The sequence below is a fragment of the Cydia fagiglandana genome, chromosome 7 (genome assembly GCF_963556715.1).
Source record: "Cydia fagiglandana chromosome 7, ilCydFagi1.1, whole genome shotgun sequence".
NCBI classification, from domain to species: domain Eukaryota; kingdom Metazoa; phylum Arthropoda; class Insecta; order Lepidoptera; family Tortricidae; genus Cydia; species Cydia fagiglandana.
In genome coordinates, this window is record NC_085938.1 from 11,470,933 (window position 1) to 11,483,365 (window position 12,433).

The window sequence follows — 12,433 nt, forward strand, 5'->3', positions numbered from 1 at the left end:
GACGTTCAAGGGATCAAAGGTCTAGTGCAGCGGTCGGCAACCTGCGGCCCGCGGGCCGCATGCGGCTCGTGAACCTATCACTTGCGGCCCGAGTGCCGCCTTGGCTATTTTGTATGTAATTTATTTATTATTTTATTTATTTATTATTTTATTTATTTTATTTATTTTATTTATTTTATTTATTTTATTTATTTTATTTATTTTATTTATTTTATTTATTTTATTTATTTTATTTATTTTATTTATTTTATTTATTTTATTTATTTTATTTATTTTATTTATTTTATTTATTTTATTTATTTTATTTATTTTATTTATTTTATTTATTTTATTTATTTTATTTATTTTATTTATTTTATTTATTTTATTTATTTTATTTATTTTATTTATTTTATTTATTTTATTTATTTTATTTATTTTATTTATTTTATTTATTTTATTTATTTTATTTATTTTATTTATTTTATTTATTTTATTTATATTTATTTTGCATATAAGTTATTCCCGTTTTTCCCCACTTTATTGGTGTGGGGACAAATGGGAACACATCATTATCCAATATTTTCCCATTTGTTCCCGCCTGGAGCAGATGGAATAAGCGCTTCATATAAATGAATAAATCCCATTTGTCCCCGTTTCCCATTTGTCTCAAACTCACATATGACAGGGACAAATAAAAATACACCAATAATGAGTGTATTCCCATTTTAATAGTTTCAAGCAAAATTAACATTAATTATTAGTTTATGAAAAAAATATTTAATTCCATTAAACGTTAATGCAATTGAGAGTAATTATAATTAATTTTTTGAAACTTTAATGCCATTAAATAGGCAATTAGATTGACAATCAATGTAATTAAACGTCTCAAGATTCAATTCTAACTAACTTTAATTAAATTGATGCGTAATGCAATTGATTAATTGCGGAATTATTGGTTAATGCAATTGATTAATTGTTAATTAGAATTAACCATTACGGCCAACACTGGTTCGCGCGCGGTCTAAATCAGCCCTTACTTATTTATTATCAGCCTTCCCCATTTAAGTTATTTCAATGGTGATCTTTTAATTCTGACCAGTAGCCAGGAGTAGGTAGCTTTATTAATATGCCAATGATAAATAAGCTTGGTAAAAAGTATACTTGCAGTAGGGAAATATATGTTAGAGGTAATACTAAAACATTGTTCTGTTTATAGGTACTCTCAGAAGGATGGGCTTATCCTCTCAAAGGATTCATGCGGGAAAATGAATATCTTCAAGTAAGTTCATAAATAATAATTAGGTACCTGCGCATATTTCTAAATTTACCAAATTTTTTTTTTAATCTTATACTTTCCATACATATCAATTAAGAGATTTATGTTAAGCTTGGATTGACTTTCGAAAGGACTCTATCGTAAGATATTATAATTAGTCTTAAATAAACTTCTGTCTATTACAGGCCTTAAACTTCAACTGCCTAACCCTCGCTGACGGCTCCGTGGTAAACCAGTCAGTGCCCGTTGTGTTGCCTGTCACCACCGAAATCAAAGACAACCTCTCCGGTTCCGAGGCTATCACGCTTGTGTATGGCGGGAAGCCGGTCGCCATATTACGCGCTCCTGAATTCTACCCGCACAGAAAGGAGTATAGGTGTGGGAAGCAATTCACTATTCATCACACTGGACATCCTTATATTAAGGTAAACTTTATTAATACTGAGTGGTTTCAATTCGAATGAGAGCACTGGCAGCCAGTTGGTTGCCATTTTACGCGCTCGCACTGAATTCTACTCGCATAGAAAGGATTAGGTATAGATTTGGAAAGCATTTAATATTGAGGTAAACTTTATGAGAATAGAGATAAGGTTTGTTTTCGCTTGAGCGCTGCGGTCAAGCCGTCGCCTGGTGTGGGAAGCAATTGACTATTCATCACACTGGACATCCTTATATTAAAGTAAACTTTATGAGAATAGACATAAGGTTTGTTTTCGCTTGAGCGCTGTGGTCAACGCGTCGCCCGTGGTGTCACCAGTGTCCACCGAAATCAAAGACAGCCTGTCCGGCTCGACGTCTTCGACTGGTATTTCGAACGAAAGAAGTTTTTAATTTTGATTGTTGATTTAAAAATGGTACCTGAATTTAACAAGGTTACACTATTGACAGATGATCGAAGAGTCCGGCGACTGGCTGGTCGGCGGCAACATCGAAGTGTTCGAGCGAGTGCGCTGGCACGACGGCCTCGACTCGTACCGCCTCACGCCAAACGAGCTGCGATCCAAGTTCCGGGAACTAGGGGCCGACGCCGTGTTCGCGTTCCAGGTATCTTTGTCAATTGATCAAATAGGAGTCGCCCGACTGGCTGGTCGGCGGCATCATCGAAGTGTTCGAGCGAGTGCGCTGGCTCGACTTGTACCGCCTCACGCCGAACGAGCTGCGATCCAAGTTCCGGGAACTACGGGCCGACGCCGTGTTCGCGTTCCAGGTATCTTAGTGACTTAATATCAAATAGGAGTCCGGCGACTGGCTGGTCAGCGGCAACATCGAAGTGTTCGAGCGAGTGCGCTGGCACGACGGACTCGACTCGTACCGCCTCACGCCGAACGAGCTGCGATCCAAGTTCCGGGAACTAGGGGCCGACGCCGTGTTCGCGTTCCAGGTATCTTTGTCAATTGATCAAATAGGAGTCGCCCGACTGGCTGGTCGGCGGCATCATCGAAGTGTTCGAGCGAGTGCGCTGGCTCGACTTGTACCGCCTCACGCCGAACGAGCTGCGATCCAAGTTCCGGGAACTGGGGGCCGACGCCGTGTTCGCGCTCCAGGTATCTTTGTCACTTAACCACAGACAAGACATCCTCCAGACTGAGCATAGTAGCGCTACACCCTCTGCCACAAATATACGGTAGTTTTACTCCATTTTAAGTGTCTTTTTGTGACGCCCGTGTCTTTGAACGGACCAATCACGGCACGGGACTCGCTCACCTCGTCCCCCGCACCCCTGTATTTTTGGCAGCATCGGTTTCATGAAATAGTTGCTCTAAACTCCGTCTAGAGGATTCCTAGTCTATGCTTAACACATTTAGTGCCACCCAGCCAAACAAGACGTCCGCGCCAGGTCACAACAATTTCGTCATATAAAGCAGTAGGGTCAAACAGATCACTGTGTTACGTTATTTCCTGTAGACATACATAAGAGTTAAGGGCTATAAAGATTAATTTTCTTATTTAACCCTTATCCACGTAAAAAGTTCCTCCTTTTATTTACAGAACTATGATAAAATCATTACTTACATGCCCACAAGCTGTTAACTATTGCCCACAGGAGAGAAAAATGTACAGTTCGCACGAACACGCTAATTTTCTCTCCTTTGGAGGAGGACCTTTTTACGTGGGTAAGGGTTAAATATGAAAATTAACCTTTTTAGTCCTTAACTCTTGTGTATGTCTACAGGAAAGAACGTAACACAGTGATCTGTTTGACACAGTAGTACCATGATCCCGACTATCGGGTTGCCCGGCCTGGGAACGAAATCATAAAATGATTGAAGATTTTGTTAAGATCAAATAGTGGTCTATCCTGTTCCATTCAAATGGTACTTGCGCACAACTAACCCATAGGACTCTTTTATGTGACATAAGATATAGGTAAGAAAATTAATGTAAATTTTTTTTCGTATATTGTTTGTTGGAAAGCCTGAGGTGCAATCTAGTTGGCGAATACTGCTCTTGGTCCATTCTCTCTCATTTTATCATGTAATGACATAAATTACTTTTTGAAAGAACGTTAAAATTTTATTGACAGATTTTGTGGGTTAAACCCTTTTCCTTAAGTACGTTCATTCTAATAAAACGAAATGCAACATACGGTACTGGCTCTAAACCTCGTAGACCCATGTATACTTACGATAACAAGAAAACAATACCCATTTTTCTCAAAAATGGATGGCAAAGTCGACTTTGCCGTCTAAAAAATAGGTCGCGAAGCGCGTAGTTTATGGTCAGTCAAAAATTAAAAAGTTAAAAACATTGCAGTCTCGATTTTGGGACTGCAATGTTGCATACAAATTCCATTATTTGTCGAGTTCCAAACTTTTTAAAAGTTGAAATGACCATACCAAATGAAGGCACAGGTCCATTAAACAGCCAAACAGATGATTAGTACCGCGACTATTTAGATGTCTCAAATAGGTTGGCGTATTTTTGGCAGAAAAATACACTTCTATTTTTTTATTAAAAAAAGTAAAAAGGCGGGAAGGGCTTTTTTTTGTCAAAATATATATGTACGAACGTTGCTTTTGTAAAATATTTCTAAGATATTTATATTTCTTGCACCATTTTTGAGAAAAGCACTATATATGACTCGGCTGGAAGGCTACTTGCTGGCTTCGGATTCAATTAAACGGACTCCCAAGGTCGTCCGTTTAAAACGAATCCTCAGCCTGCAAGTAGCTACTTCCGAGCCTCGACAATAATGTACTATTATTTGTCGAACAGTTACGTAACCCGATCCATAACGGTCACGCGCTCCTGATGCAAGACACGCAGCGTCAGCTGACCGAGAGGGGATACAAGAAGCCGGTGCTGCTACTCCATCCATTGGGTAAGTATCTATACTCTGTCATCATCATCTCAGCCATAAGACGTCCACTGCTGAACATAGGCCTCCCCCTTGGACCTCCATACGTACCGGTTGGAAGCGGCCCGCATCCAGCGTCTTCCAGCGACCTTAACAATGTCGTCTGTCCATCTTGTGGGTGGACGTCCTATGCTGCGCTTGCTAGACCACGGTCTCCACTCGAGCACTTTTCGACCCCATCGGCCATCTTCTCTGCGTGCAATGTGGCCTGCTCATTGCCACTTCAGCTTGCTAATCCGGTGGGCTATGTCGGTGACTTTAGTTAGTCTAAGGATCTCCTCGTTTCTGATTCGATCACGTAGAGCAACTCCGAGCATAGCCCTCTCCATAGCTTGTTGAGCGACTTTGAGTTTTGAGATGAGGCCGATAGTGAACGATCACGTTTTGGAGCCGTGCCGTAAGTCATCACTGGTAACACACATACTCTGTATCTTTAGGTATTTAAATAAAAGTAAACAAATAATTTGTATATTTTCGGGTAGTTATAACATTTATTGGTACCAACCAAATACAAAACCGCCATGGATCTGTCACTGAACAACCTGAGTTTAACCTACATTATTTGATCGTGTAATGATTTCATCTACTCTCACCTGGCTTACGGAGCCATTTGAGGGTAGATTTTGTTTACTTTTATTTGAATACATAAAGATACAGACAATTATTACAGAATTGAATGACGTAGGATGCCGAGTTTTTCAGGCCATTTGGCAAATGAAAACAAAATAAAATAACCACATTTGGTTTTAATTTCAACAATCAGACATTTTACATAAATCGTAAAATTCAAACAAGAAAAATATCATTAAGTTATATATATTTTAGTACCTACATAACCAATACATAATTACGTTATTAGCTGATTAGGTAGGTTGTTAATCTTAATTAGTAATTACAAACGAAAACTATGAAAAAATATAATATACAGTCGTAGCAAGTTACGGATATTAATAAGAACTAGAGATGCACCGGATATCCGGTGACTATCCGGTATCCGGCCTATCCGGCCATTATTTTACTATCCGGCCGGATACCGGATAGTGACCTTCTATCATATAGTAACATTGCTTGATTTCGGAGTAAACAAATTGGATTTAAAAAACAGACACGGTCATAATCGTACTTGTTTATTATTTTAAAATAATTTAATCATTCCACTGACATGCACGCGCACTCATTTCGAACCTAGAAATGAGTCCGCGCGAACGTTTACTAGGAAATAGGTCAAACCTGCAGAATGCGCACCTGAAAAACCGATATGTAGGTATAGTTCCGCCGGCCGGATACTGGATATTCGGCCAGTGTCCAGGCCGGATATCCGGTATCCGGCCAAACAACTATCCGTTGCATCTCTAATAAGAACCAAAAGAGCATGGAGAAACGCAATGATGTGCGTTTCCTCCATATTTATTGTGATACCAGCACAATTTCGTGTCACTATCTCCAGATGACTGAGACCCCGAGCTACTAGGAGACCTGCATCTTCTGTCTTTAGAACGACTCCGAGATCTGTCACAATTTTGATCATCATGCCCACAGGGTATTCGAGACAGTTTTTCCACGGTCATTTTCAGTGTTTTTAACTCAGCACTCAACTTGTCAAGTTGCAGCTGTAAAGATTCCTTACTTTCTTTATCTTTCTTTATGAGTTCCATCACTCTATCTGCGGCTTTTCCCACTTCTTCTAGACTTCTGTCATCACGCGCGGTTGCTAGGTAAAGCTGTGCTTGTATTGGCAATTGCCTGAGACCAAAATACTTGATTTCTTCATCTGATGTGCCATGTGGAGCGATCGATTTCAAATATCGTATAAATATAGATGGTCTCATATCTCCTATTTCTGCATCCAGAAACTTTACTATAGACATATTGATCTGAAAAATAATAAAAAACGTACTTACTTAAAATAAATATTATTCACACAACAAAACGCCCTATTTGTGTTTGTTATATACATAATATAAATGTCTTCGATCATTACTTTACACACTATATGATTCTTGAAAGTTTACTGGTATGAAAATGACTCCGAAAATCATTTGATTAGATTATTTGTTTATACATTAATATTTTCTATGTCTACCCGAATTCTAAGGTCAATTTAAACTTTATTTATCAATATTATACTAGTACGCGAACAATTACCTATATCAAGGGACCTATATCATCGAAAAAAATATAAAATAATCTAATACCTTTAAACGAGCAATTCTTGTTTAATTTATAAATATATTTCTGGGATCTCGGAAACGACTTTAACGATTTCGATGAAATTTGCTATATGGGGGTTTTCGGGGGCGATCAGTCGGGCGATCAATCGATCTAGCTAGGTCTTATCTCTTGGAAAATACGCATTTTTGGGTTTTTATATGTCTCACAGATATTCAACAATTAACTTTACTTGTGCAAACCCACGATATGCTTTTATCTACGCCCAAAAACAAAATAGATACTCACGGTTTTTAATTTAACAAAATGCCTTTCTGGGAGATTAAACTGATTTATCTGAAAATGATCTAAAAACGAAACTGCAAAAGAAGTAACAACTTGACAAGCTACAAAAAGACTATTGGGGGTAGATGCACATATTCATAATTTCAGTGAAAAACAAACGTGAATTTGTTTATGGTTCGCGAGCAAAGTTCTTTAAAAAGCTTCACAGACCTTGCAATAAATCGCATGCGATTTTCTATAATTGCCGGCTACAGTAGAGGCGCTTTCAACATAGATCGTACATAGATCCGCCTGTTGCTATCTTTATTCCACGCGCATAATTATATATACTGTCACTGTCGCACTAGCGGGGAAGAGTGATAGAGAGAGATGACTACGATACGCTACGGAGAATTAACGATTAGCACGTTGGCTACGCGACCAGTTTTGTTGTAACTTGTAGATCATGTAGATGGCGATGAGGGATTGTTAATTTGTAATCGTTCGCAATCTGAAATCGCTACGATTTTTCGTGTGCAGCTTTTTACATAAAGAAGACAGTAAAGCAGCCTTTAGTTGTAAATAATAGGATTTTAATTAACGTTTGTTTTAATTGTTTCTAGGTGGATGGACAAAAGACGACGATGTGCCGTTGGAAACCCGGATAAACCAGCACAAGGCGGTGCTCAGTGAAGGCGTCTTGGACCCGCAGTCTACTATATTGGCTATCTTCCCCTCGCCTATGATGTATGCTGGACCTACTGAGGTATAGCCAAAAATATACACTGTGTTTTGTCATGTTTCCTGCATGCATTGTGAGCAAAATGCTTGAATTCATATAAAACATGCAATTTTAGGATAGCTGAAAAGGGTAATTTCAGGTGAAGTGTATCGCGAGTCACAATTTTATTGCGTGTTACTTTTAAATATATTAAAAACGGGTCACTCACGTATTTAATATATTTAATATGTCTGTGTCTCACGGGAGTCGTGTCACTTTTATTAAAAATGCAAATATAAGTGTTATTTTGTCTTTACTTAGTATACATATCCATAAAAAATAAATGCAATAACATCGTGCCACGCGACTGATTCAAAGGTACCCAAACCAAAATTAAAGTATACTAGTATAGTACCATATAGAAACTACTTACATATTACATTACTTAGCTTATATGTCATCGAAAATCTAAACTGTTTAATACATTGAATCTCATCAAATTATTATTTTCGTAGGTGCAATGGCACGCCAAGTGCCGCATGAATGCCGGCGCCAACCACTACATAGTAGGGCGGGACCCGGCGGGCCTCCCGCACCCGGCCGGCGGCGGCGACCTGTACGACCCGCGCTACGGCGCCATGGTGCTCAAGATGGCACCCGGCCTGAACGATCTCGAGGTATTACTACCATTACGTTATATCTCACCTAAGCTAGTCATTGCAGAATAAACATTATACAAGGTTTGAGACTTAATAAAAGCAAACAATTAAAATTTAGGCAACTTCATCATTCATCATCATTTCAGCCTATATACGTCCCACTGCTGAGCACAGGCCTCCTCTCATGCGCGAGAGGGCTTGGGCTATAGTCCCCACGCTAGCCCAATGCGGATTGGGGACTTTACTTAGACTTTAGGCAACTTACCCCATCAGTAATCGGTTAGAAATATTTGTCACTAATCAAAATAGTATTTGAAAACCGGCCACGTGCGAGTCGGATTCGCACACGAAGGGTTCCGTACTGTTACGCAAAAAACGGCACAAAAATCACGTTTGTTGTATGGGAGTCCCACTTAAAAGTTTATTTTATTTTGTTTTTAGTATTTGTTGTAATAGTAATAGCGGCAGTGGTGGATTTGCCCTAAGGCCAAGTAGGCCCGGGCCTAGGGCGGCAAGATATTAGGGGCGGCAAATTGTGACAAAAAATCAAGAAACAACTCAAAATGTAGCCAATATGATGGGTGCTGAGAAAGGGGCGGCTACAGGGGCTGGGGCCTAGGGCGGCAAAGACTGCAAATCCGCCACTAAATAGCGGCAACAGAAATACATAATTTGTGAAAATTTCAACTGTCATGTAGCTTTCAACTGGCATGTGGCATGTAGCTATCATGGTTCATTAGTTTCATCCTGATGACAGACAGACAGACGGACGGACGGAGTCTTAGTAATAGGGTCCCGTTTTACCCTTTGGGTACGGAACCCTAATAACGAATTAAAATAATAGGCGAATCTCCACAAGCAATGTAAACACAACAACTTGTATCTACCTCACACACCCTACATGGCGACCGTACCAATAGTTAAATTGTTTCCGCAGATCATCCCGTTCCGCGTGGCGGCGTACGACACTTCCGTGGGTAAGATGGCGTTCTTCGATCCCACGCGGAAGGAGGACTTCGACTTCATATCTGGAACTCGGATGCGAGGTAACTATCGTAAAATAAAAACTGACCTAAAATATTATAACTATTATAACCTCTAGCGTCCAGAGACCTATAAAAAGGTCTCCTGTTCCATTCTAATTTGAATCTTTATTTTGCATTGCATTGCATTGCATTTTTCTTGGCAAGTTTTGACGTCTGGACGGCTAGAGGATAAGTAACTTTTGCGATTGAAAAAAGTGTTTAATAATTAACATTTACTTAATCTAGGTATGTTTGTCCATTGGGCCGCTATCGACCCACTGGAAAAACTTGCTCAGAACTTGCACAAGAGAGAGAGAGCCAAGAAGTTCTGACTAAATGCTAGTCATCATACATTTCCTTTAACCTCTTTACGAGTTGTAACAACTTATCACCCAAGAACATGTTTCTAAAAAAAAAAGTTGCTGGATGTATGGTAGCCAGGTAGTAGGTATTAAGGCCAGGCGTGGCTCACTCCGTGATTTCGTCGCTTTGTAGCAGGTAACAAGTACATCTGTCCCACACCAATTTTGGCTGCTAGCTATAACCCGCGCGTGGCGCTGTCGCCACCTAGCGGTCATATCTGTCCTAATCGTAGCAGACGCGTTTTGTTAGAGAGTGAGTCTTCTGTACCTAGTACTATTATTTATTCTGTGGCTTAGATTAATCTTTGTATAATTTTTCACACAGGTCTTGCAAAGTCTGGAAAGGAGCCACCCAAAGGTTTCATGGCGCCATCAGCATGGAGAGTCCTTGCCGAGTATTATCAGTCGCTCAAAGCTAAAATGGACACCAACTAAGTTTCTTCCGTCCTATCAATTATTAGTCTTAGAACTATCGAAATTTTGACCAAATAAATGACCTTAAGCTCATCAAATCTGCTAACGATTTATTGGCTAAGTATATAATGCAACGAATGATTAGAAAACTTATGTTATACTTACACAATGTTTTTTTTTAATTAATGCCGATAATTAATGACAATTATTAATAGGAATATAAGCTCTTTGACATCTCTTTCCATCAATTCTTGCGCTTGGGTTTATAGCGATAGCAAAGATTTGCCTGCCACATCTAGCGTACGTTATTTCAAATAACGTGGCACTGCCTGACTTGGAATATGGGGAAGGTCAGAATATAAAAAAAAAATAGGGTGGTATCCACCTATCCAATTTTTTGTCCAATGTGTATTGAGTCTCACATTTTACTTTAATGAGAAAGTGAGACGCACTGACATTGGACAAATAAATTGGACAGTTGGAATATCATCCTTAGTTACGTAAGTAGAAAGGAGTACAGCTATTATGTTATAATGGGTGACTATTACTATTTTATTTAAGAAATAGCCTTGTATAAACTTTAGTAATGAAAAATTTCAAGGCACTAAGGTCACTCCACACTAGCTTATTTTGAGCGTCGGCGTCTAGTCAGCGCTATGGAAAATGGCGTCGTGCGCAGTTGCGCCACCTTTGCGTCGAGCAGCAGCCATAGTGTAAGGCCTGAGTGGACGCTCGAGTTGAGCGTGCAGCGGGGCGGGGCGTACATGTTAAACAAATGCAAACATATAGGAGCGGCCTCAGTGTACGCTGCTCAAATCACTTGTGAGCCCGACGCCACGCTGCACGCCCCGCCGAACACTCCGCTTCGAGCGTCCACTCGGGCCTTACACATAGACTAGACGCCGAAGTTCGGGAGACTAGTGTGGAGTGGCTCTAAGCCGGGATGAAGAGATTTTATTTTGGTGTTGTTGCAATAAATGGTTTGTTTATTGATCGAAGTATAATGTAGAATATTAGAGTATGTTTTGAGCCATTAGGTGTAAATATTAATTCCAATCCATTTCTTCCGATTGAATGAAGATATATATTATTTTTACGTGTACTTAAGTATTATAAATGTGGTGGTTTTTTGTTGTTTGTTTTTATAAGTGCTGTGCATTCCGATACAGTGTATTCAAAAATAAATGTGTTTTATACTCTTTACATTCCGTAAAGTGACTTCTTATTAAAGTAAAATTATTGTACATTTATTTCTTCCTGCCATATTTTTTTATTACAATGCTTGTATAGCGTACTCATAAAGTACTATGTATTTTTTTATTCTATTTTAAAGTCAATCAAATTATTTTGAGTATTTTATTGGTTTATTATATTAAGATTATTTAAGAATAGTTATATTATTGTTTGACGGAACGTTGATGTTAAATTATTAAGATGTTTAAATAATGTAATTTAATATGGTGCTTTAAAACCTAATAAACATATGTAATTAATGTGACTCCTTTTTTTAAATCCTCAATCTCTTATTATATCATAATCTTATAAAATGAAAGTCACTGATACACTGATACTGATACTGATATGATTTTCTATCTTGTTTTGTAAAAAATCATAAAATTAACATTACAAACATCATACTATTGGGCGGCAGTAAAATAGATTTTATTTAAGGTAGGTAGCTATTTAGTAGGTACTTTGGGTTGTTAGAAACTTAAACAAACTAAGTAGGTATTCTTATTCTAACATATATAAGAAAAATACAAAAATGGCTAGATTCCACGATCACATACGCTCTATACAATTTTGTTCTGAAAACTATCCGCAAATAGGTAGTTATCTACCTATCACTAGAAACTTAATGTAGTGGTATCATTCATTATAAAATCAGTGACGATTAAATACACACCATTAGGTACATTATCTCTAATTCGGGTAACAACATCAAAAATGATAAGCCGCATGCCGATTAACACTCTTTGCTGAACTCTATTTTACTGCCAGAGACAATAATAAAACAAGGATTGCTAATCTAAACCTTCATTCAAAGTCGCCATCGTTACCTCTGTAGTACATTACATACTTATATTACCTCTACTACGACACATTCTCGGCTTCATAATATACAGGGTGGAAAGGCACGACGATCCTTTCCGCAAAAGGGGGATTGTTTAGCCTAAGCTCTATATTTTCTCCATAGAAACTA

General features: G+C 38.6%; 3 protein-coding genes across 3 annotated transcripts in view; 2 read left to right on the forward strand and 1 right to left on the reverse strand.

Moving 5' to 3' along the window:
* The window catches only part of LOC134665922 (bifunctional 3'-phosphoadenosine 5'-phosphosulfate synthase), a 46,498-nt gene extending 34,770 nt beyond the window's left edge, over positions 1-11,728 (forward strand). The window contains exons 7-14 of the mRNA XM_063522980.1: positions 1,199-1,261; positions 1,444-1,683; positions 2,147-2,302; positions 4,475-4,580; positions 7,673-7,815; positions 8,286-8,447; positions 9,367-9,475; positions 10,142-11,728. Of these exons, the coding sequence (XP_063379050.1) occupies positions 1,199-1,261; positions 1,444-1,683; positions 2,147-2,302; positions 4,475-4,580; positions 7,673-7,815; positions 8,286-8,447; positions 9,367-9,475; positions 10,142-10,251 (1,089 nt within the window). The 3' untranslated portion in view covers positions 10,252-11,728. The remainder of the gene's footprint in view (positions 1-1,198; positions 1,262-1,443; positions 1,684-2,146; positions 2,303-4,474; positions 4,581-7,672; positions 7,816-8,285; positions 8,448-9,366; positions 9,476-10,141) is intronic.
* The window catches only part of LOC134665896 (protein FAM13A), a 212,066-nt gene that overhangs the window by 116,296 nt on the left and 83,337 nt on the right, over positions 1-12,433 (reverse strand). The window lies entirely within an intron of this gene.
* Positions 1-12,433, forward strand: part of LOC134665892 (folliculin-interacting protein 2) — a 163,718-nt gene that overhangs the window by 75,040 nt on the left and 76,245 nt on the right. The gene's annotated exons all lie outside the window — the stretch shown is intronic.